General features: G+C 45.9%; 2 protein-coding genes across 2 annotated transcripts in view; both read left to right on the top strand.

Moving 5' to 3' along the window:
- The first annotated feature begins 668 nt into the window (after positions 1 to 668).
- Positions 669 to 13,676, top strand: Npm1 (nucleophosmin 1). The gene is made up of 11 exons (XM_057775635.1): positions 669 to 852; positions 2,307 to 2,386; positions 2,765 to 2,884; positions 3,096 to 3,189; positions 3,553 to 3,659; positions 3,743 to 3,804; positions 6,426 to 6,483; positions 6,885 to 6,968; positions 8,243 to 8,344; positions 10,212 to 10,286; positions 11,329 to 13,676. Exons 1-11 carry the CDS (start codon positions 795 to 797, stop codon positions 11,365 to 11,367), a joined length of 879 nt encoding a protein of 292 aa, XP_057631618.1. The 5' UTR covers positions 669 to 794; the 3' UTR covers positions 11,368 to 13,676.
- A 2,887-nt stretch (positions 13,677 to 16,563) lies between these two features.
- Fgf18 (fibroblast growth factor 18) overlaps positions 16,564 to 24,203 on the top strand; it is a 32,158-nt gene continuing 24,518 nt past the window's right edge. The window contains exons 1-2 of the mRNA XM_057775498.1: positions 16,564 to 17,120; positions 17,289 to 17,325. Coding sequence (XP_057631481.1) covers positions 17,089 to 17,120; positions 17,289 to 17,325 — 69 coding nt within the window. The 5' untranslated portion in view covers positions 16,564 to 17,088. The remainder of the gene's footprint in view (positions 17,121 to 17,288; positions 17,326 to 24,203) is intronic.

The following is a 24,203-nucleotide window of genomic DNA, read 5'->3' as shown; positions in this document are numbered from 1 at the left end:
TCTCAGTTCTGCACACTCCTACACTTTAAGAAAGATGCTCTTTGGAGGTGGGCTCCCTTTGGTCCCCAAATGACTTTGGAGATGTCTCAATAAGAGGTATAAAAAGCATGGCCGACTAAGTGACCGGTAGAGAATCATTCTCCTTAACGACCCGTCCACTCTGCTTTCGGCTCCCGAAGCTCTACGGGAAAAGGATGAACTGAGACCAAGCCTTCGAACAAATAATATCGTGAGATTCTGCCTGTTGCAGGTCTACGGGGAAGCGGAGCGCAGAGAACAGGGAAGGGAGTCGCTCGCTGCCTCCCTGCCCGCAGTCGCCATCTTTTAGGGTGGGCTGTGTAGGCTCTCCGCACAGGGCACGCGTGCAGAAGCCGAGAAGACGTGGAAGCGTTGGACGCCATGAGCCCGCTACAAAGAGAAAGCACGCCTGCGCTCGGGCGACCACGCGGGGGGGGGGGGGCGGGGCGGGGCGAGGAGAAGACGCGCGTGCGCAGTGTGAGCCCGCCAAGCACCTGGAGAGGTGGGGGGACGCGGTAGAAAGGCAAGGGGTAGGAGAGCGCTTGCGCAAGAGCGCGACGGTGCGGGAAGTGCGTGTGTGTGGGGTGGGGGGTCGGGAACACGCTCGCGGAGGCGGGACTAGAGCGGATCTCGCGAGATCTCCTGCGGCCATATATGCGTGCAGCGAGCCCGCGTCCTTTCCCTGGCGTGATTCCGTCCTGCGTGCCTGTTCTGAGGAGCAGCAGGCAGAACCCTCCGTCCGACTTCTCTGCCACCGAAGAACGCGCCTTCACCTCATGGAAGACTCCATGGACATGGACATGAGCCCTCTAAGGCCTCAGAACTACCTTTTCGGTAACTGCCTGGCGGGAAGGTGGGAAGGGCCCGAGCAGGGCCTGGTGGCTGGTGGGGGGGGGCGGCGGCAGGCCCGCTTAGGCCTGGCGTGAGGTGAATGGCGGCGTGGGTGGAGGCCGGAGGGCTAGGAGGGACGGCCGGGGCCTCAGAAAGCCGCAGCCGGGCGGGGAAAGCCGAGGCCCGGAGGCTGGGAGCGACCGAAACATGGGGCGGGAGAGGCCGGGCCTAGAGCCTCGGGCATTGAGAGCTCGGTCGGCCTAGAAGGCGGACTTAATTGCGGCGTGAGCGGGGCCTGCGGCGACACTTTCACCTCGAGCGAGAAGTATTTCGCGCCAGGTGTCCGTTTTTTTAGTGATGGGCCCGGGTGGGTGGCCCAGGAGGATGGTGCTTCCAGAGTGAGGCCTGCGTCGCCGTGTTGAGACGGCACTCGGGCGGGCAGTCCGCTGTGCGTTCCAGGGGCCACGGCTCCCACATCGGGGAGCATCCGAGGGGTTCGGCCAGAAAGAAGGAGGCGGCCGAGCAGGCGCCCTCCGGCGGAGGGGGCCGCAACCCCTGAGAACACGTGGTTGCCACGTGGTTGGGGGTAGGGAGGGGGTGTGGGCTCTACATCCGGGCTCTCTTGGTAGTGTCTGGTCAACCCTGAGCCCCTGGGTCCTGTAGCTTAGTCGAGAGTGGTGGGCGGGAAATGCTTAAGTGGCTGGTGGCGTCCGGGTATTTGAAGGTCTTTGTTCAGGTCTTTTAGCATCCATGGGGATGGTAGTGATTTTAGAGACCCTTTCCTGCCTCTGCGGTAGGTGGAGTCAGCAGACACGCTGCAGATGACAGACCGGGCAGATCTTTTCTAGATCTGGTGCTTGGGGGGGGGCAGGGAGAGAGAAGTGCCACGAGGGTTTATTTAGGAACCTGGGCTACTAGGATCGCACCAAAACCCTGCTACCACACACTTAGCGTATACATCAGTATTAAAGAATTTTTTAGTTTGGTTTTCAGTGACTCAAATTTTTAGCTTATTAGCTGTGCTGAGGTCTGCTAACAGCAGTAAACAGGCAGAAACTGATGGACTTGAAGGGTACGTTTAATACATGCTTAGTGTACACGAAGGGTTTATACCTATTCGTTCTGGATAGAGACACAAAATTTATCCCTACTGGTGATTACTCTTGATTTGTAATTTCTTTCAGAACATAGGTGAGTTGGGTTTCAAAATAGTAGGAAATTCTGAGTTCAGCTTCAGCTACTGTGTATGTAAAGGTCCAGTTTTAGGTCATTGAATCTTCTGTGAAAATGGCAATAGTGCCTCATTGATACTGTGAGAAAATAGAACTTTTATGGACTTCATTTGTGTATAGAGTGGAATCCACAGAGAACTTTAGTAAAAACTAGGTGATGAGTTGGTGGTTTTTAGGATGTGATGTTCATCTCCTTGATAGGTTCGTTTTTTTTTTTCTTTACAGGTTGTGAACTAAAAGCCGACAAAGATTATCACTTTAAGGTGGATAATGATGAGAATGAGCACCAGTTATCTCTAAGAACGGTACTTAAACTTTTGAAACTACCTATTAAAAAAATTCAGCCACTTGGCTCTTACTGATGTGATTTGTTCAAGACATTGTGCTTCCTTATTGCTGGAAAAGAATAGAATTACTATAATTTAGTATTTTCTGTACCTCAAATAGTGCACTCAACATCATTGCCCGATTAAAATTTTTTGTACTCAGTTACTGTTAAAATTGCTTGGTAAGGCTATGCAGGAATGTGAACTATTTGCCAGCTTTACTGCTGATTGGTATTAGAAACAGTGTTAATGTCAATTAAACATGAGATGCTTAGGTTTTCATCAATAGTGAGGACAGAAATTTTAAGGAGTGTTCATAAAAAATTTTGTCGCTTGAAGTGTCTTTTTTGTTCACAGGTTAGTTTAGGTGCTGGGGCAAAAGACGAATTACACATCGTAGAGGCAGAAGCAATGAACTATGAAGGCAGTCCAATTAAAGTAACACTGGCAACTTTGAAAATGTCTGTACAGCCAACAGTAAGTATATTTCTAAACATTGAATTTCATGTTCTTCTCTAAGACTATTTTAAGATACACAAAAGATAATTCAACGAAAAACTACATTTTCTGTGACAGATTATTTCTTCTGCTGCTTCTGAATAGGTTTACTTATTGATTGTATAACTGCTGAGGATACTTGGTGTAAAACATTGACAATGTTTAATGATTGAAAATTGCTCATTTTTAGGTTTCTCTTGGGGGATTTGAAATAACACCTCCTGTGGTCTTAAGATTGAAGTGTGGTTCTGGGCCTGTGCACATTAGTGGACAGCATCTAGTAGGTATGTTTTTGATTTTTTTTTTTTAATCTGTGGTATTTAAGTTTCTGATTAGAGCTGGCATTTTTAAAAGCACTTATTTGACCATGGAATACATGTCCAGGTTAAAACAAGATCATTTGCCTTAGAGTCTATTCTTAACCACCACGTGGGTCCTGGGGCTCTATCATGCTATCTCCCCAGATCTCCAGTTCAGACTTAGTAAAGCAGGCGATAGTTCTAATTGTCTTATACTGAAATGGGAACATGTTAATATGTATTTAGACAGTGAGCATTTCTATTTTAAAGTTTCTTTACTGGAATTTTATTTAAAAAGTACCATGCGTTATCTACTCCTAAGTTCTCAACAGTATATCTAATTTTTAGCTGTAGAGGAAGATGCAGAGTCAGAAGATGAAGATGAGGAGGATGTAAAGCTGCTGAGTATGTCTGGAAAGCGATCTGCTCCTGGAGGTGGCAACAAGGTGCCACAGGTAAGACTTTTTTTTTAACTAAACAAGTTTTCTGACTTTCAACAAGGAATGGCTTTGCTCATGAATATTTATTTTTCTTTAAGAAAAAAGTAAAACTTGATGAGGATGATGATGAAGATGATGAGGATGATGAGGATGATGAAGAGTAAGTATAAGTAGTAATGATTTTAGAAACTTACATATTACATATACCATGAAGGATGTATAGGAAAATTTGTCAGTGAACCCTGTGATTCAATGACTTAAATTACCTGTAAAAGATTTTGACCTGATTATTTGTGGTGGTAAATTGGTTTGTTTGTTTAAGATGGCTGAATAAGATTTCGTGTTCTTTATGGTCAGGTTATATTAGAAAACAGATGAAATCTTGACATGACAATTGATCTTCAATATCTTGGGATTGGTCATGTATATTGAAAGCATATTACATATGAGGATTAAGGTAGAAAGTAAACATGAGTTCCTAAGGCATGACGTGTATCTGGTCCCATGGGACAATACTGCCTAGGGATGACTTTCTTAGTAACGAAATCCTGGTAATGAATCATTTTTAGATAATGCATGATGACAATACCTAAATATTGTGAATGAGATTCTGTGGTTAAGGAGCTGAAATGAAGAAATTGGCATCTTTCTAATTAGAGAAAGCAGCTCCACATAGGGTTTCTCTGTAGCTTAGTAGCCTATCCTGGAACTAGCTCTTATAGACCAGGCTGGCTACAAACTCACAGATCCACTCACCTCTGCTCTGCCTCCCTAGTGCTGGGCAGTTTTATTGAGTTTCAGAAAAAGCATGGGATTTACATGTGGCTTTGCGATCATGGTATAAATGCTAACAATATTCTCCACTACTAGAAAGGTAATAAAGTTCTTGCATTTTTCAATTTAACTGTGACCACAGTTATAGCTTCTGGATTAAAGACAGATCGGAATAATTAAACTTTGTACTTATATTACTTAAAGGGTACTTACCAAGTAATGTGATTCACTCCCTTATAAAAACATGCTGTGACTAAAGAACATTTTATACTTTTCCTCCTAAAGTAAGTGCCATGTGGATCATAATATCAGAGCTAGATTGTGAAAGTGAGAAGCAGCTCCTTTTGAGATTTTGAATAACATGCAAGTAGTTGGAGGTGGATTGTTCTGTTAATTGCAATCTGGCATCTTAATTCTAATGGCACATACATCTTTAGGAAGAGCCAATAAATAAGCCTTGCCAAACACTGCACACACATTGGAATGAAGTGTAAAAAAAAAAGCTTTGTCTCAATGAGAAGCACTAAATTTTTTAATGTATGTTTATTTTTCCTGCCACAGAGACAGGGTTTTAGTGTGGTATATAGCACTGACTATCCTGGGGGCTAATTCAATAGATTGGGCTGGTCATGAACTCAGGTCTGCCTGCTTTTGCTTAGCAGTTACTGGGATTGTAGTTGTGCACCACCACGCCCTGATTCTTATCCAGTATTCCTTAAGCTGTAGTTAGCTGCAAGTGGGTTTTATACATTGGGTTTTTCAAAGTATTTTACGTAACAGAATCCTGATCCTTAGTTTTTTTTTTTTAACTGATGGTGACAATGATTGTACTCTTTGGCCTGGGAAATACTGTTGCTTTGGACATAGGTCACTGCGGTACTCGGGAGTTATTACTAAATTACCTCTTGAAGAATAAATAAGGTTCAACATGTTTGAATTACATTCCCTAGATTAAAATGATCATTTTTAATACTTACACAGTTAAACAAGCATCTTTGCTCTTATAGGAGCGCTTTCAAGTAAGTTAATTTTTAAAAGACCTAGCTTTATTTAAGAAGCTTAAACTTATAAAATCTACTTCCAAGTTTTGTAGCTTATTTCCTTATCAAGACCAAGTGTGAGACTTGAGGTTTTCTTTGTGCAGATAATTTTTCTACCTTAGATTTGAACATCTGAATTAGGATAAATAAATACAAATTTGTATGTTCTAAGGAGAGCTCTCATTTTTAGCAGTATTAACTACTGATTGAGGAAAGCTCTGTACTACTAACAGCAAAACCGAACTACTTTTTTTTTTTTTTTTTTTTTGGTCTTTTTCGAGACAGGGTTTCTCTGTGGTTTTGGAGCCTGTCCTGGAACTAGCTCTGTAGACCAGGCTGGTCTCGAACTCACAGAGATCCGCCTGTCTCTGCCTCCCGAGTGCTGGGATTAAAGGCGTGCGCCACCACCGCCCGGCCCGAACTACTTTTTATAATCTGTAGTAACAGTATTGTAAAATACTGTATTGTTTTGAGTAGTTGGCTTTTTTGCCTTTTTTAGTAATTTGTATTTCATGTGCTTCTGTTTCATTTATATGTAATTGTAAAAGTGTCAAATTCCTGAAATTGGAATTATAAGACAGTTACAAGCTGCTATGTGGGTACTGGGAATTGGACCCGGGTCCTCTGGAAGAGCAGTCCAGACATCCTGATTTTGCTTTTTAAGGGGCTGATTAACACTGCTTTGTTAGTTCTAAATATTGTTTGGTTTCTCCAGAGAGGGTTTCTTTGTAGCCATGGCCATTATGGGAATCAACTTTGTGGACTAGGCTGACATCAACTCCGATATCGATATCTGCCTTTTCTATCTCTTGAACTTGCGATTAGAGGTGTGTGTGTCACTAGTGCAACCTAAATACATGGTTAATCCTTTTAAATACTGATGTTTGGCTTGTCTATTGGAAATGTGCTACAGTGTCTGAAGGTGGTTTTGTCAAACTGATAAATTTATGTTTTATTTCACTTCTAGTGATGACGACGATGATTTTGATGATGAGGAAGCTGAAGAAAAAGTTCCAGTTAAGAAAGTAAGTATATACATACCAAGATTGTCAAACAGTAAGAGATAGGGATTTCTTAGTGCTCATGGGGAGGGAAAAGAGCTTAGTTGATTTCATATTAAAAATTGCTTGAACTAAGTAGTCTACAAACTTTTTAAAATACTTTTTTTTTTTTTTTGGTTTTTCGAGACAGGGTTTCTCTGTGGTTTTGGAGCCTATCCTGGAACTAGCTCTTGTAGACCAGGCTGGTCTCGAACTCACAGAGATCCGCCTGCCTCTGCCTCCCAAGTGCTGGGATTAAAGGCGTGCGCCACCACCGCCCGGCTACAAACTTTTTAAAGTCAGAAATTTTACTTTTCCTGTGCAGTTTATTGATTAAATGGCTTAACACTGGCATAGTGATAATTAAGGTTGTTCTTTAATTGCAGTCTGTACGAGATACTCCAGCCAAAAATGCACAAAAATCAAACCAAAATGGAAAAGACTTAAAACCATCAACACCAAGATCAAAGGTAAGTACCCAAGTAACAAAGTAGACAAGAGAGCACTGATCTAGTTACAGAAAGTAGTAAATTCTGTGTAAGAATCTATTTTGCCTAAAATTTGGTAGGTGTTTAAGGAAGTTAATCATGATGACATAATGCTTTGTAGTACAGAGTTTATTAAAATAAACTGGGATGAGCTCCAAGCATCAATAGTTCTTTTTGTAAACCTTCTGAATTCTGAGCTTTGAGTTAATTTGTTTTCTTTTTTTTGAGACAGGTTTTCTCTAGCTTTAGAGGCTGTCCTGGAAACTAGCTCTTGTAGATGGAGGGCTGGCCTTGAACTCACAGATATCTACTTGCTTCTACCTCCCAAGTGCAGGGATTAAAGGCGTGTGCCACCACTGCCCGGCTATGCTTCCTTTTTTTATTTTTTTAAATATTTATTATGTATACAATATTCTGTCTGTATGTATACCTGCAGGCCAGAAGAGGGCACCAGACCCCATTACAGGTGGTTGTGAGCCGCCAAGTGGTTGCTGGGAATTGAACTCAGGACCTTTGAAAGAGCAGGCAATGCTCTTAACCTGAGCCACCTCTCCAGCCCTTATTTTTAATTATAGTGTTGTGCCTGCATGCCAGAAAAAGGAACCAAGTATTATTGGGAATGATGTGAGGTGCTATGTGGTTTCTGGGAATTGAATTCTCAGGACCTGAAAGCAGCCAGTGCTCATACATACCATCTCCCCCTTTTTCTTTGTAATCAATCATACATATGCCCACTGCATTCCTGTAGAATTCTAAATTACACAGGAGTTGAGATGCTTGTCAGGCCCCACCACCACCAAGCCAGGTGGTAGTGGCATGCTCCTTTAATATTTTATCTGGCTCTAAGGAGGGACAGGCAGAGCTGTTTAATATTAGCAGGTTTGGGGGCTGGAGATGGCTCTGTGGTTAAGAGCACTGGTTTAGAGGACCAGGGTTCAATTCTCAGTACCCACATGGCAATTTACAGCTGTCTAACTTTAACTCAAGGGTATCCAACATCCTCATGCAAGCAAAACAATGCATATAAATGTTGTGAAATAGTGACATTTTGGTTTTCTGAGAGCCAGCTCTATCTCACTGGGTTTCTTAATATAATTTTAAAGAATGAGATTAAAGGTGTGAAATAGCATGGCTAGAAACAACCACAAAATTACATGAAGTTATGTATAAAGTTTATATTAGAATAATTGAAAAGTCAGTAATTACTTATAGAGTACAGTTTTTAAATACTCTATCATACCTTTAAAACTTTCCAGGGTCAAGAGTCCTTCAAAAAACAGGAAAAAACCCCTAAAACACCAAAAGGACCTAGTTCTGTAGAAGACATTAAGGCAAAAATGCAAGCAAGTATAGAAAAAGTAAGTAAAAATTACCTTTGAATGTATTGGTCTTTTTCCCACTATATGGTGAATGGCATAAACTTTTGTGCATAAAAACTGTTTACTGTAATAAAAGGACAAGGATGCACACTGATGTAAAAATGAGTGAGAGCATTGCCTTTTCTGGGCTTTGGCTGTAGATCCAGCAGAGGGCGTTTGGATTTTCAGTAAGCATCTTGGAAAAAGTAAAGCTAAATAATTTGTGAGATAACTAAAAAAACAGGATCACCTTTAAGCACTTCACAGCAATTGGAATAATTTCTCTGCCTTCTATCAAAACTTATGTCCATGATACAGAATTTGACAGCTAAATAGGCTTAGATCTGGGATTAAACAGTAAAATTTATCTTGTGCCATTTGGCTGATACTACAATTTAAGGGACCTGGGTGTGTAGGAAATGGAAAAAATCATTAGTTATTGGGAATAAATGTTGAATGATAAGGAAAATTGCCCTCCCTTTTCCATGTTTTTCATGTCCTTTAGGCCTAACATGGCTTCAGAAGATTTTCTTCCTTTGTGCATCCACCAGTGATCTGGAAATTAGCACTTTAATTGCCAGCACTGTAAAATTTAGCTTTCCTGGTGTCACAACTGATTAAATTTTATCCCTTGCATACACTGCTAAAATGGTGCCCCTCCCCCCCATTTTAATGTGGTCCTATCTCCTTGGTTTAATTGCAGGCGCATTGAACATTCCTGGGCACTACTGGTAAATTAAGCCCAAAGATGGGGAAAGAGGAAAAGGAGAAACAAATATAGTCCATACTGAGTACCATCAACAATCCAGACTGAAGTCTTCTATTTAATCTCAATCCCCTTTCCTGATTGGCCATCCATTCACCCTTGCACGCTGGAAGCAATCTCTTGTTTTCCTAAAGCATTTTTCTTTCACTCTTGTGATGCAGAGAACTTTACTGCTTTCTACACTTGTGCATATGCCTCATCTCTTATCATGTTTTAATACCTTTGTATCCTTAGCTGTTCAATAAATTTTTTGAATAAACCAAATAAGGATTTATGTGACAATATTTTAAAATTACTATATAGTGAACTTATTTTCTGGGTGATGGAGGCAATTGATTTTTTCATTTGGAAGCTAAATGCATAAAACGGTGCAAAAATAAGATTTTGGTTAAGTGATACATTTAATAAATGAAATGAGGAATGATCTGTAGTGTTAATTTTAATTTTAAAGCTGATAAATTAACGGTATTTAGGCAATAACTAGATACCTTGAAAATTATAAATACAAAGCCTTATGTATCTGTTATTGGGGTTCATTGCCTACATTCATAATTGGAAACAAATGCCAGATTTGTGATGCAGTTAGTAAAGGGTAGCTTGGTTTCTAGATAAATGGTATGCTATCCTAGGTTCTTGGAAAACACAAGTTCTTTGAAAACAGCCTGGATGGATTAAATTTACTTTTGGGTAATAGAGGTTGATAAGACTAACATGCTTCATGATATGGCTGTATTTGCATGTCTTTATTTTAAATTGACAGTCTTGGGGAATTGGGCTTGCAGCAATTAAAAGATCATAGGCTGGAGAGAGAGAGGGCTTAGTGGTTAAGAATACTGGCTACTTTTCCAGAGGATTTGGGTTCAATTCCCAGCATCCACATGGCAGCTCACAATTGTAATTCCAGTTTCAGGGGACCTGACACCTATGGCAAAATATCCCAATGCATGTTAAAAAAAGATGGTCATGGTTAATGTGCTGCCTGTTATGTCTTTCTGGACATCAAAAGATGTCTTTGTTATTTATTTAGAATGGAAAGGTTTTCTAGTGGTATCTGAAATAATTCCTATGCATGTCCTTAATAATCTTTTTTTCCCTCAATAGGGTGGCTCTCTTCCCAAAGTGGAAGCCAAGTTCATTAATTATGTGAAGAATTGCTTCCGGATGACTGACCAGGAGGTAACTGAATTTTCTGTGGATATATAACCAAGGCAAAAGTTTTCATTGTGATTTATTTTTTTACTTTTAGTCTCCTAAGTTGGCTCCTTGTAAAAGGTTCCTAACCACAGACAGTTCTTAAATACATGGAAAGAATTTAATTGGCAGACTGAACAGATAACTTTTTAGTACACATTTTTCCCAGCTTTTAAATAGTTGTTAAATTATCTCTTGGTTACTTAGTTTTACTCTTAGTGTAGTGTGTTGGCTAAGAAAATAGGCTGTTATTTTCCTTTGTTCCATTTGGCTGCTTTACATAAAGTCTGGTTTACCCTCTTGGGAAGTGATAGTATCTTCTCCAGGTAGTAGATGGGGTTAATTTTGGCGGTAAGCATTTAAATATCAGAAAAGTTTTGCTTTTATGGAGCTTAGGAGGATTCACTTGGACCATGCAAAAGGAAAACACAACCAATGATGTGTCTTCCCAGTGGCATGAATTTTAAATTTTATCAGAGTTGTGTAAAGCAGGAAAAGTAAGCAGTTAAATGAGTTTAGATCTTTGTTTGCACATATCCTTAAATGGATTTTGTTAATGCCAAGTTTGTCAATGGGCTTATATACTTCTATTTTAACAATGTTTGAACATTCTTAGTCAAATTTTGAAGCCTAAATACAATGTGGTTGAGCCATAATCCGAGGCAACAGTGTCCAGATAGCCAGCTCTTATGCTTGAGGCATTAGTTAAGGAATCTTTTTTTTTTTTTTAAAAAAGATTTATTTATTTATTATGTATACAACATTCTGCCTCCATGTATGCCCGCACGCCAGAGGAGGGTGCCAGATCTCATTACAGATGGTTGTCAGCCACCATGTGGTTACTGAGGATCGAACTCAGGACCTCTGGAAGAGCAGCCAGTGCTCTTAACCACTGAGCCATCTCTCCAGCCCTAGTTAAGGAATCTTATGCTATATGTCTGAATGCTTAATTTTGGTAAATGATGAACTGAAGAAATGTATTGACTTATAAAGTTAATCTCTTTACCATTTCCCCCTCTCTTTACAGGCTATTCAAGATCTCTGGCAGTGGAGGAAGTCTCTTTAAGAAAATGGTTTAAACAGTTTGAAATATTCCGTCTTAATTTCTGTAACAGTTGATATATCTGGCTGTCCTTTTTATAATACAAAGTGAGAACTTTCCCTACTGTGTTTGATAAATGTTGTCCAGGTTCCATTGCCAAGAATGTGTTGTCTAAAATGCCTGTTTAGTTTTCAAGGATGGAACTCCACCCTTTACTTGGTTTTAAGTATGTATGGAATGTTATGATAGGACATAGTAATAGTGGTGGTCAGATGTGGAAATGGTAGGGAGACAAATATACATGTGAAATAAACTCAGTATTTTAATAAAGTAGCACTGTTTCTATTTGCTTATTTAACTGTTCCATACATTGTCTGAAGTTAAATGTCAGTGCCCTCAAATCTCATGTCTCTCCATTCCCGTCCAGGTATTTTGTAAATTGATTCATTATAAGCCTTGACTAAAGATTTTTAGGGACTAGTATAAACAGCTTCCCTCTAGTTCTGTTCATTAACCTGATGACATAATGAACATAATAACCACTGAGTCATTCATCCTGGTTTGCAGTTGTGTATTAACATGATATTCTCAATGCATGGCAGAGTCCTTACATACAAGACAACTCAAGTTCTATCTTAAGTGTACCTCCTGTTTGTTAAGTGTTTTCTATATGATTCTCTGTAATTGTATAATTATCAGCTTTATAGTCCCCAAGAGGAGCAAGCAGTTCTGGGATTTTTCTAGGGACAATTAAGTGTCCTTGCATCCATTCTTAGACTTTCTGTTTTCTTGAATTCTTTTATATTAAAATTTTACTTCTAACTTAGCAAATTGGTTCTTTAGAGTGATCAGAATCTGGTTAGGAATTGATATTGAAGTTGTCCAGAAGGTTGTGTCTGGTACTGTTTGTCTTCCTGGTCATTTGAGCATTTTGTAACTTAGTCAAGGGCTGCTTTGTTCCTTAGTCTTTTACTGGGGAAATTTTATACATACAGGTACACAGCAGGCATGCAATCATGACATTTTTAAATTACTTGGTAGGTACACAAGATTAAAGTAGAATTTTCATATTAAGATAGGTGTGCTTGATTTTTTTTTTTTGCATAAAGCCACTTGGCTGAATATTTGTAAATTTTATGGTAATTATCAACAGAACACCCATTTCATGGATACAAATGGTAAAGTAGGCATATTTCAGAAGCCTGAAACTCCTAAATCATAAGCAAACCTGTTACCAGGATTAAACTCAATAACAGTGTTTTCTTTAGCTTTTTATTGATAGTCAAAAGGTCTGTTACAGAGTTGTCTATAGCCTCAACTTTGGTACAGGCCTATCGAGCCTGCTAGTGGTGTGTGGTGTTAATGGTGTGCAGAGTGACCATTGATTGCTGCATTACAGACACCTATATTTGTGATGCATTGTAATGACCTTGCTCACCTAAATGGTTTCAGGTAGTGCCTTAAAACAGTATGGTAGGTAGCTAGTGTTGATTATATTTTCAAAGAAGTTGGTTGCTTTTTGAAGTGTTAGTGGATGGAGAGGTCTTAGGTGTTTAATTTGAAACTGCTTTTGTCTGAAATTACACTGGTTGAATGGAACACAATTTACATCTCGAGTGAAAGCAGTTTGGTCTTTACAAGTTGAACACGCTAGATGGCTCCCTGACTTCAATAAATAAGGTTTAGTTACATTAAGATGGAAGTAAAATAGGATGTTTATGAAAAGTTAAAAAAGGCAAAGATGTGTTGTCTCAACCTTATTGGGTATGGATCTACAGCTTCTGTATACTATTAGAAACTGCAAGAACTACAGACCTCAGGTAAAGCAGTCTGAATTGGAGTACAGGCTGTCTCACCTGCAATACTAGGTCTAGGTGCTTAGGGGAGGATGTTATCTATGTCTTTACAATATGGAACCGGACTATGGACTACAGGGATGTTGCAGTCAGGTTGCCTGTTTCTGAAGAATATCTAAACATAACACACACATTCCCAGTTCTACAAGTGCTTGGGTGTTGATATGAGAAGCAGGGTTTAACATTTCATTGTGTATGCAAAGGTGTGCAAATGTATTAGCGCCAAGTGCAGGACTACCGTATACTGGAGACCTTAACAGGCTTGCATCCAACCTAGTTCCTCATGTGTACTATCATTACTTCAGCCCTAGTATTCTATTTCATTAATTTAGCAGGAGTGCCTGGTTTTTGATCTTCATTTTCAGAGCTTTTAATGATCTTGTTATGATGTCCAAATGTAGCAGTAAAACAGGATTCCAATAGAAGGGATCTTGTAATTTAGCATTGTTAAAGGTGATGTTTGTGGTGGTGGGTTTGTCACCTAATGAATTAAACTCAGTATAAACTCTGGAAAGATTGTTGGCTATAGTTCCTTACAAGGGCCTCCTGCTTACAAGGTACTGTGCCTGCTCTTTACTGCTGTCTTTGGTCACCTAAAGTCTACACTGACACAAGGGAATGTTCCTTTGGATGGTTGTGTCCTACCTTTCCTCCCAGCCTACCTGTTAACCAAGTTATTCGGACTATCATTCTGTGTTTATAATTTTTTCCCCCTTTAGGATACTGGTTTTAAAAAAAATACTCTGATTGCTCAGTTTTCCTGGGAAAAGTGAGTTTATTACTTGGGTTTGGGGTGTGTGTGTCCTGCCACACACTTGTCCTTTTAGCTTTTCAAGACAAGGTTTTTCTAATTTTTGGAACCTGTTCTGGAACTAGCTCTTGTAGATCAGCTGGCCTCCAAATCAGAGATCCACCTACCTTTGCCTCCTGGGTGCTGGGATTAAAGGCATGGGCCACCGCTGCCTGGTCATCTATTTTAAGTTAGGTACCTTGTCTCAACTAGGACTGAGAACAAGGTAGGATCTCAGCAATGGAGTAAGTTATCAGGTTAGCACATTACATCTCAAGTTAATAAGTATATTGGTAACAATGGGAACCGACTTCAATGTGAGTAGTAGAGAAGGAATCATGAGTATGAAGTCAACATTTTGATACCTCAAGTGTAAGGAATGATCTTGTCTGAAATTGAGGGATGTGAAGGCTGAAATTAGGGTTATTGACAGCTAAACTGGTTGTCCAGTATGTGCCAGATCTCATTGTATACTCAGCTATATTTTGTAGGCAAGGAAGTAGAATATTCCAAGTCTTTAACTTTATTTTAAAAGTGCCACACATGTGCAAATGCCCAAGCACCATTGAGCCAGCTCTCCTTCCAATGACCGAGCCCAAGCAGTAAGCCTGAGCTGATCTGCAGTTTCTACTCTGTAGTGGCTGGGTTTATAGGTCTGTATGCTTTTACCTCACTTTAAGGGGTGTTGGGAATTGAGTTGTGGGTCTCTCCACTGAGCTACATCGTTAGCACCAGGACTTGTGATTCTTGAATTTATGTTCAAGAACTCGGATTTTGAGGATTTGGGACTGTCTTGAGATGAAGTCATCAAAGCATTGTAGGTAGGACAATACCCATTACAAAAGTAACGAAAAATGGTAATAGAATACAGTTAAGAATGCTTAGCCAGAAGATAAAACCCCTACACCACCTCCCAGGAGAGTGTTTGCATGCATGCACGACATTCGAGAATCTATAAAGCAAGGCCAAAGGCATTTGGGTTCATTACTATTTATGGTTGGTCATTTCACTCCATTTTAAGGATTGGTTGATTCCAATTTTAGGAAATTATAAATTTGCAAGACTAGTTCTGGCAGTCCAAATAATCTACATAAAATGAATTTAGCCTCATGCAAGACTACCTCAAAGCACAAGATTTTGCAAAGGTTTTCAGGATATGTGTTGTATGGTGCCCCCCCTCCCCCTCAAAGTGTAACCTTGGCTGTCTTGGCTTGCCTCTTCCTCCTGGGAGTTTTGGGATTAAAGGCCTGTGCCACTGCTGCATGGCTCAGGGTTTGTTTTGAATGCTGTCTCATTAGCCTTGGCTTTGAAAAGGAACTGAAAGTAGCTATCAGGGAGGTCTGATACTTGGAATAAATGCTACTATGTTTCTATAACTTTAGGAATAACAAACACTACTGAGCAGCACCCTCTTTACTGTATGTTCCAGTGAACGGGCAATAGCAACCACAGCTACTGACACAAGGCTTTAAACCAAATAATCTGAATTCCTGAGTTTTGCATTTTGAGCCTGTTCTCTAGTTTCTTGCCCACTGTGACCTGTTTGCCTTAGCATCAGTCCAAAGCAGAGTTTGGCTGATCCAGGTTCTAGACAGAATGAGGCAGTCCTATGACAATATCTACACTTTGGGGTTAATGGAAGGACAGAAAAAGTTCAGGGTTGATGATTAAGGGCAGGAAAACAAGCTGCTTGGTGTGTGAACCAGAGGGCCTGGAGTAAGCGCTGACCAGAGTCCTGGCTACTCAGGCATAAATCGCGTCAAGGCTGCGGTTACAGCGGCACTTTCGAACCGCTAGGTGGTAGCCGTGTGCTTCCAAAAACCAGGTCACCTACTAGAGAATGCAGCTGGAATCCCTAGAACCGATCTTAGAGTCCCAAAGCGGGGGAAGGGAGAGACGCTCCTGAGCCCTTTCCATCTCTCATGGCAGGAACGGGAAGAGAAAGCTTCACTTAGCGTAGTCACCCCATTGTGGGGAGGGCGTGGGTTTATCTTGCGTGGCCTCAGGTCGAGGGTAAACGCTACTCCTTTTAGTTGAGCCACCCCAGCTGGTGGGCCTCGTCTGTCCTCTCTCTGCTTCCGAGCACTAGTGGATGTGAGTGAGAACATCAAATGTGAGGGAGGCAGGACGCTCTGCACCTAATTGCGTTCTTTGGGAACCCTGCCTGCTCCATTCGGCCAATATTAGCGTTGTGGCGCAGTGCTCCGACGGCTCCCAGAGCTTACCAGCTCCAGCCTCGTGGGTTCTGCCCTGCTGAACGGCCAGTCCCATCGCAGACAGTCTGAGTGCCTCCCCTCCAGCCCTGAGCCGCCAGAAGGAGGAGGAGGCAGTGGAGAGGCCGCGGCAGGCAGGCAGGCAAGCAGGCAGGGCCGGCTTTGATGTGGGCGCGGCGCACCCAGCCGCGCTGAGCGCCCGTCCGGCCGCGCCCCGAGGGGGGAGCCCCCGGGCCCCGCATCCTCATTGTGCCGGCGCGGGCCCGGGCCCGCCCCCGGCCCCCCGCCCCCTCGCCGCCCGCGCGTAGAAAACGCCCCGGCCGCCGCCAGCGGTGGGAGGCGGCGATGCGCACGGCCGGAGAGACACGGAGGAGGAGACATGAGCCGGCGGGCGCCCAGACGGAGCGGCCGTGACGCGTTCGCACTGCAGCCGCGCGCCCCAGCCTCGGAGCGCTGACCCCGGCCCCGCCGGCCCCGCCAGCCTCGCGCCTTGGCCGCGGGGCCCCAGCCGCAACCCCAGCGGTGCATGCTGTCCCTGGACTGAGCCGGCAGCCCGTGTCCTGCGAACGCCCAGACGGCCCTCTCGCCCGCCTCGGACCAGCTTCTCCGCACCGGCCGGGCGCCTCCCGCACCGCGGTCGCCCCGCAGCCCCCGCGCCGGCTCGGAGAGCGCAGCGCTCGGGAGGAGCCGCGCGGGGCGCTGATGCCGCAGGGCGCGCCGCGGAGCGCCCCGGAGCAGCAGAGTCTGCAGCAGCAGCAGCCGGCGAGGAGAGAGCAGCAGCAGCGGCGGCGGCGGCGGCGGCGGCGGCGGAGGCGCCCGGTCCCGGCCGCGCGGAGCGGACATGTGCAGGCTGGGCTAGGAGCCGCCGCCTCCCCCCCGCCCCGCGATGTATTCAGCGCCCTCCGCCTGCACTTGCCTGTAAGCGCCCGCCTGGGGCTGCCCACCCTGCCTGGATGCCTGTCCCTGTGCGTGTGGCTCTGTCTGTCTGCCCGTCTGCTCGCATGACTTTTTGCTTGCGTGTCTATCTGTCCATCCGCGCCCCCTCTCTCGGCTCCCACTGACCACCTCTCCCTCTTTCTCTCGCAGGTGTTTACACTTTCTACTGCTGTGCTTCCAGGTTCAGGTACGTGGGCTTCAGACTGAGAGGTTCCCCCCTCCCCCGCGCGCACTCTTCCTAGAGGTTCGGGCCGACCCCCCTTCCCGGGACCGCGCCCCCTCTCGGTGCCCCACCCCTCCTGGGCAACAAGCCCAGTGCACCTGTTCCCAGGGCGCGGAAGGGCGGCTTCGCGCGCGTCCTGCGCTGGTGGTGTTGGGCCAAGGGCTAGGAGCTGCTGCGGGGCTCTAGTCAGTGCGGGCTGTCGCGGCCGTGGTCGGTAGATTTCCCAGAGCCCAAGGGCTTGGCCCAAGCGATGTGCGGGACACCAACCCCCGACTGCAGCTGGCTAGTGGTAGGGACCTAGGGGTTTTTCTGCCAACTGTCCCTTTACAGCCTGCTTGTGCTTGCAGACAAAAAGGTTGTTTTCAGTTGAGTGGATTTTGAATCCAGAGAAAGCTTTAGTTGTAAATTACTCTGTGGGTGGGAGGAGAGAGAGAGAGAGAGAGAGAGAGAGAGAGAGAGAGAGAGAGAGAGAGAGAGAGAGAGAGAGAGAGAGAGGACCGAGACTGACTGTTCCCCATCCTGCTGCGCTCCGCTCCACATGTCCTTGCCCAAGGTGGTGCAGCCCAGGGCTTGTTCCCTGCCTGGTCCCCGTTCACTGTGAATCAGAAGAGGGCTTGGCGCTCAGCCTGGAAAGCACTTGCTAAAATCTGATCTGTTACTTCAGCAGCTTTCAGACTCGGGAAGGTCTTGGCACACAGACAGTTGGAATGCTCTGGCTTCCAAAGCCGTGGAAATGAAGGAAAAGGGGGGGGGGGTAGGGAGTCGACTTCAGCCCCGATTAGAACCAGACCAGGACTGCCTCAGCGTGGTGTGTGTGTGGGGGGGGGTGTGGGGGGCGAGGGAAAGGGAATAGGAAACCCCAGCTGCCCAATACCTCCACCTACCTACAGCAAAAAGGGAGGAGACTTAGGATAAACTGGACACAGGCCAAAAGAGGATTATCTGTCCCTTCCCCCCTCTCCGTGAAAGGCAGGTGTCCTTGCTGGGCTAATGGGAAGATGCTTGGTCAGAGCCTTCTGAGTTCTGGAGGTGTCTGGAGACAGCCCTGTACGTGGGCCAGAGGTGGTTTTCTCAGTTTTTTGGTACAGGAAGCTTGTGTGTGCTTGAGCAGTGCTTGCTGTTGGGTCTCCTGCATATCTTTCCACTCTTTGGAGAAGACTGCTCCTTGGGACCCGCATGAAGCTCAGGGCAACCAGTTGAGACTGGGGACTGGAAGGCTAGATGGATGGACAGACTGATGGCCTCTTTCCTTCTGTTGGCCAGGCTGGGGTCCCCAGTGACTCCTTGAATCAATACAACTGGAGTCAGTAACTTAACGCTGGCTGTTTGCCAAAGCAGATGTGACCCTGTGTGGTGAAGCCGGTGTGTGTGTGTGGGGGGGGGGGGGATGGTCGATGTTAGGGAAAAGGGCCAGTGCCATGCCTGGGCTGCTAGTTTGTCTGCAGCTGAGTCCCCAAGCAGAGGGCAGGTTCCAGGGTCACTCCAGGGGGTCTGCTTGTCTGGCTGGCCGAGCCTGGGCAGGAGTTGAGGAAATGGGTGTGGAGGCAGAAGGGAACCTTTGGATCTTGCTGCCCAAACCTGCGCATACTTGCTGCTCTCCGTTCTTCTTTAAGTAGGGCCCAGGAGGGGCTGCCGGGTGGTCTTTGTGTTCTCTGATGGGAATGTGAGGGAGGGCGTCTGCCTCCCACCTCTACCTCTGGGCCAGAACTAGAGCCAGCGTCTCTAGGCAGGAGCCGGGTGGTCTGCTTGGGTTAGGCCAAGAGGCCGGATCCATGCAGGTGAGGGAACCTCTCCTCCCTCCCTTCCATCATCCTTCCCTTGCCCCTTTGTCCCCTGCAGCCACTGCACTTTTTTGAAGTGCATAGGGCTGGTGTTTTTAACCCCTGGTCTTTATCTTTGGGACTGGCCGGGAGTGTCCTTGAAAATAACTCAGAGGATAGTGCGTAAATTTGGTGTGTCTGGAAGAGGATTCGTAACAACCCTCCATATATATATAGCCAGTATTCCTAAAAGGTAAATAAATACCAGAGGAAATGATTAGCGGACTCATGGTTACTTTATAGTTCAGAGGCAGGGATAGAGTGGCCATTAATGGTAGAGGTGAAGATGACCATGAGTGTGAGGTCCAAACGTTGCAGAGGCAATTTTGTCCGATGCTGTCCTGGGCAGGCTGCACAGGAGCACGTGCAGAAGCAATGCCTTTGGTGTAAGTAGACCAAAAGGCCTTCCTACGTGAGGAAGGGCCCCAAGGACTTGGCAATAAGTGATTTATGCCAGACCCCAGCTTCGTTGTGCCCTCTTTGCCTTGTCTGTGGTTCTGTAGGAGTTTAGTTTCACCCTTTGTGAAAGGTGGCCCTTAAGCTGAAGTGCCGTGTGGCTGAGGCAGAAGAAGTGTTGCTGATGGTGACCCAATCCGGGAGGCGTGTTGGCCAACTGAAAAGCTAGTGTGCTTCCATCTTTACTATTTTAGGGGATTGGTACAGTTTTAGCGGTGGAATTTCTGGGGGCCTCTCCCCCCCCAGCCCTCAGTCACCAGGCCTCAAATGGATTCCCCTAAGTTAGGTTTCCATGAACACACTCAATGCCAGATACTGTCCTCCGCCCACCACCAGTGTGGTGAGCCCCGCCTTCACCCACTGACCGCCCTGGGAAGTGGGAAGCTGGGAATTTAATAAAAACCCCTTCATCCTTTCTCCACACGACTCAGGACACCGCAGATAGCTCAAATCAGAAGAATTTAAAAAATTTCCGCGGGGAGCAGGCAGCGTGACCAGTAAATTGCTTTTCTGCACTTGGCTGAGCTCTGACAATGACACCAGGCCAGGCTTTTCAGGAAGCTCTGCCGGCACCTGCCCGACATTGTTCCTGCCGCCAGGCTCCACTAGGCCCTTGCCTTCCTTAGACAGGCTAGCATAAGGCAGGCCAGTGCGGGAGGTATGTGTGTGTGGGGGGGCTTCCTTCAGCCTCTTGTCCCTCCTGCTAGCCCCTTGTTCTTCCACAGGGCTACTTCCTGTCTCACCAGGAGGTGTCGGAGTTTGGAGTTCTAGTCATACCCCTCCCTCCCCGCTTGGCCTGACCACCCGCGCCTAGCCTCCTGTCTGAGACTGAGAGCCTTCCTTTAGGCTGGCCAGGTGGAGAGGCTAGGGATGGCCTTTGCATCAAGAGGAGGATGGAAAGCTGTCCTGCTGGATGGCATTTATTTATTTATTTATTATGTATACAATATTCTGTCTACGTGTAGGCCTGAAGAGGGTACCAGGCCTTATTACAGATGGTTGTGAGCCACCATGTGGTTGCAGGGAATTGAACTCAGGACCTTTGGAAAAGCAGGCAGTGCTTTTAACCGCTGAACCATCTCTCCAGCCCCCATGGATGGCATTTTAAGTTATTAAAAGCAGCATCATTCATTGGTCCATTCAGGTGAATTTCCATTCAGCATTTAGCCTGCTTCTTGTTGGCCCTGGGATCCTAGGCAGTTGATCCTTGTTGAACCTAGACAATCCCTGGCCTCAGGATTCTTCCAGCCTAGAGGAGGACACTGCTGGATGTTGCAGCATCGGATGCGCGGTCTTCCAATTCCTGGGAAGCATCTTACCTAGGTGCAAAAGGGGTTGATTGTGAGAATGTAAGGCGTCTCATGTGGAGAAGCGATTTTCATTCTTCCAGTTGTCTACAGGGAAGCCAGGTAGGATGGAGTCACATTCCTGCCTCCTAGACGGAGAAAGCCAGATAGAGAACTAGCCAGGAAGGGATTTGTTCAGGGCCATGGCCACAAGCCAAGAATCTAGATTTAAGATCTTGTATTAATTCTACTCTTCTAGAAGGAATCCTGCAGTTTACTAGTAGGGGAAAGAGTCCCAGGAGGCAGGCATGCTGGGGGTCCCTAGTGGGAAGGATCTCACGAGGGTAGGTGACTCTAATAGAGGGCAGCTGCCTCCCTGTTCCTGACAGGAGTCTCCACTCTCCTGGGAAAGGTTTGATCTTGGAGGGCCCCAGAGCTAAATGTGGGTGCCTCCTTCCCAGGGCAGAAAGAGGGGAGGGGTGGGGCACCCTGCCAGCATTCCTGCAGCCAGGGAAGGTCACCCACTTGCTTTGAGATAAGGAGGTGGATTTTTAAAATTTCTGTGGTTGGCGCAGCCAGTGTCAGTGGACCGGAGGCAGCCTGTCAGAGTCACAGGTGTGGCTCCTCCCTGCCCTGGGGCAGCACTGTGGTTCTCTGGGCCCCCAAAGGAAGGCTGAGAGGGAACAGGGAGGACGCATCTATCCCCAGTACGACTTTGTGGTTCTGACTTGGTCCTGTATCAGGAAAGGTGTGGGGGTGCCGGCCCACAAAGGCTGCTGACAAGAGCTCCAACCCACTGTGTTCGCTGGGTGCCTGGTATTGTCTTAACACTGCCCAGGTTCTAGCTCACCACTACCAGTTTGGGGTTAGGGAGCAAGGGCCTCAGCACCACACACTAACTTGTCCTTGGTCACACAGCAAAAAGGAAGCATAGCTAAAGATTCGACTCTGGCTGCCTGAATTGAGGGCCCAGGTTAAAAGGCAATTTGAGGGCTTTCCATTTATACAGCTTGGTTCAAGCTGTGGCTCTGCCTTCTGTGTGCTGTGTGACCTTGGGGCGAGTTACTTCACCTCCCTGATGCTTAACTTCTGTAAGTGTAAAATGGCAAAAATACCACTCTCCCCTTCAAACAAACAAAGCCCCAATAAAATAGTGACTGTCATCTATGAGGATTAGATGGCAGTTCTAGGCCGTGTCTCTGGTCCTAGGAGGATTCTTGCCTGCCTCTGTTGCCTGTCGTGTGTGTGTGTGTGTGTGTGTGTTCATCTGTTCTGATGAACTCGTGTGTGTCCTTGACTTGGCTGGCCAGACTAGTCACTAAAAGGGCCTGCGGCAGACCACTGGAGGAAAGAGCGTGCTGACATTTCTCCGTCTAGGCCAAGGCAGGAGGAGAGGCACACAGCCTTACCTTAGGATGAGTTTAGGCCTGCTGCCACACTTTGGGCCTAAGGTGAAATTTTGTTCTGGAACAGCAGCGGGCAAGTGGTTCCTTAGACTGTGGGACTGGCTGACTGGTAGCTCTTAGGCTCTGATATCTAAGTGACATATAAAATGTTGCCATGTTGACGATGGGGCCAGAGACACTGTACATTGGTCAGCGGAGGGCCATGGAACAAAGACTCCAAGGTTACAGGATCAGTCTCTACCTTGGCTCAGTCCACCCTGGAGCGTTGCTCTGCTTGGTTCATCCAGCTGGGTAGGAGCTGGGCACTGGAAGCTTGTGAAGGGCCTGTGCAAGGCAGTGGCATCAGAGAGGCCTGGGTTTTGATTTTGCAGCCCTTCAGCCCATGATCTGTGGTCTTCAACCACCTGCTCCTGTTTTCCCTATCTCTGTAAAGTGGGTTAATTAAAGTGAAGTACCTCCTTAGGGTTAGTGAGAGCTAAATGAGCTGTTCTATAGAGAGTGGCCAACACCCAACCCAATAACCGAGTGGTTGTAATCGCCCAGTCGATTGTCTGCTGTGTCCTAGGTGCACCGTGCGCTGCCACGGGCTAGAGAAAGCAAAGAAGGAAATGTTCCCTGGATGAGTGGCAGCAGGTACTCCGGTCTGTTGGGAGCAGGGATCTGAACTTAGCTCTGCGTGTTAATTCCACCATTCAGGGTGCATGGCTTTGGGCAAGACCTTGAGCCTCTTGGCATAACCGCTTCCTCATCACTTATGAAGAGGGATTAATTATGTTATTCCCAAGGCTTTGCAGGGCGGCACTCATCTGTAACTTAACACGGAGGAGACCGAGGCAGGATGTTGAGTCAGCCTGGGGCATTATAGTGAGAACCTGTTTGAAAAAGTCACAACGGGCACAGCAGAAATTTTCAAGCATTTCCCAGAATCATTGACAGGATTAATGAAGGCCGTATCTTGGACCAAGCATGCAGTGAATACTCATAAACAAACTAGTGAGCATTTATAGGGTACCTGCGCTATTCCTGGAGCCCAAGTGGGTTTGGTCTTCAAGGCTTCTGCTTTCCCTCAGTGGACTACACGAGGAGGTCACGGTCACTTTCGGTTGCCTCCCCTCTCCTCCACCTTCTGCCTTGGAATCCCGTGGCACTTGTCACTTTCTCTGGTCAGCTGTGCTCTTTGCAGGGATAGGATAGCGTCTGGGGTCTGAACTCAGTCCACTGGTCACACCCTTCCTCGGACTCTCACTAGCTGTGTGATGGAGAGGATTGATTGGCCTCCTCACTAATGGAACACCAGGATAGAGTGTCGCCCCTGGGGTTGCTGGGAGGGGGACTGTGGTCCCTGGGGGAGCCCTTGGCATGGAGCCAGGCTCTTTTCAGATGTTAAGTGAAGCAGAATTGTAGCTCTCAGCTATGGACTTCTTGAAGCCTGCTTGCCCGTCAACCAGCTTGTACTTATTCCTAGAAATCCAAGGGAGACAGAGCCCTGATGCAGGCTCTGGGCACTGGATGGCCCCTCTCAGCTCAGTGAGCAGAGGGGCTTAGGGGCCTGGAGACCCTGTGCCCACTGCCTCTGTGCTAGGTGCTGGACCCCTAGGGGATTTATACCTGTCCCAGCCCTCAGGTAGCAGGCCCTGAGGAGTGCTATTGGAGAATGGAGCTTGGACCCTGAAACCAGACCATATAGCCAGAGCAGCTGGCCAGATGAAGAGCGTACTGTGAACCCGCAGGTGCATGTGTGTGAGCTCACGTAAGGTCACCGAGGACTGTGGAACAGGCTACCTCGAAGAAGGGAAAAACATTATGTGCTCAGTGTGCTGTAAACCTTTTGTGGCCACTGGAGCGTCCCGCTTAGGGCCGGGCTGATAGAAAGG

This window comes from Chionomys nivalis, chromosome 7 (assembly GCF_950005125.1).
Source record: "Chionomys nivalis chromosome 7, mChiNiv1.1, whole genome shotgun sequence".
Taxonomy (NCBI): domain Eukaryota; kingdom Metazoa; phylum Chordata; class Mammalia; order Rodentia; family Cricetidae; genus Chionomys; species Chionomys nivalis.
Note: the sequence above shows the minus strand (reverse complement) of the source record. Positions and strands in the feature narration are given on the sequence as shown.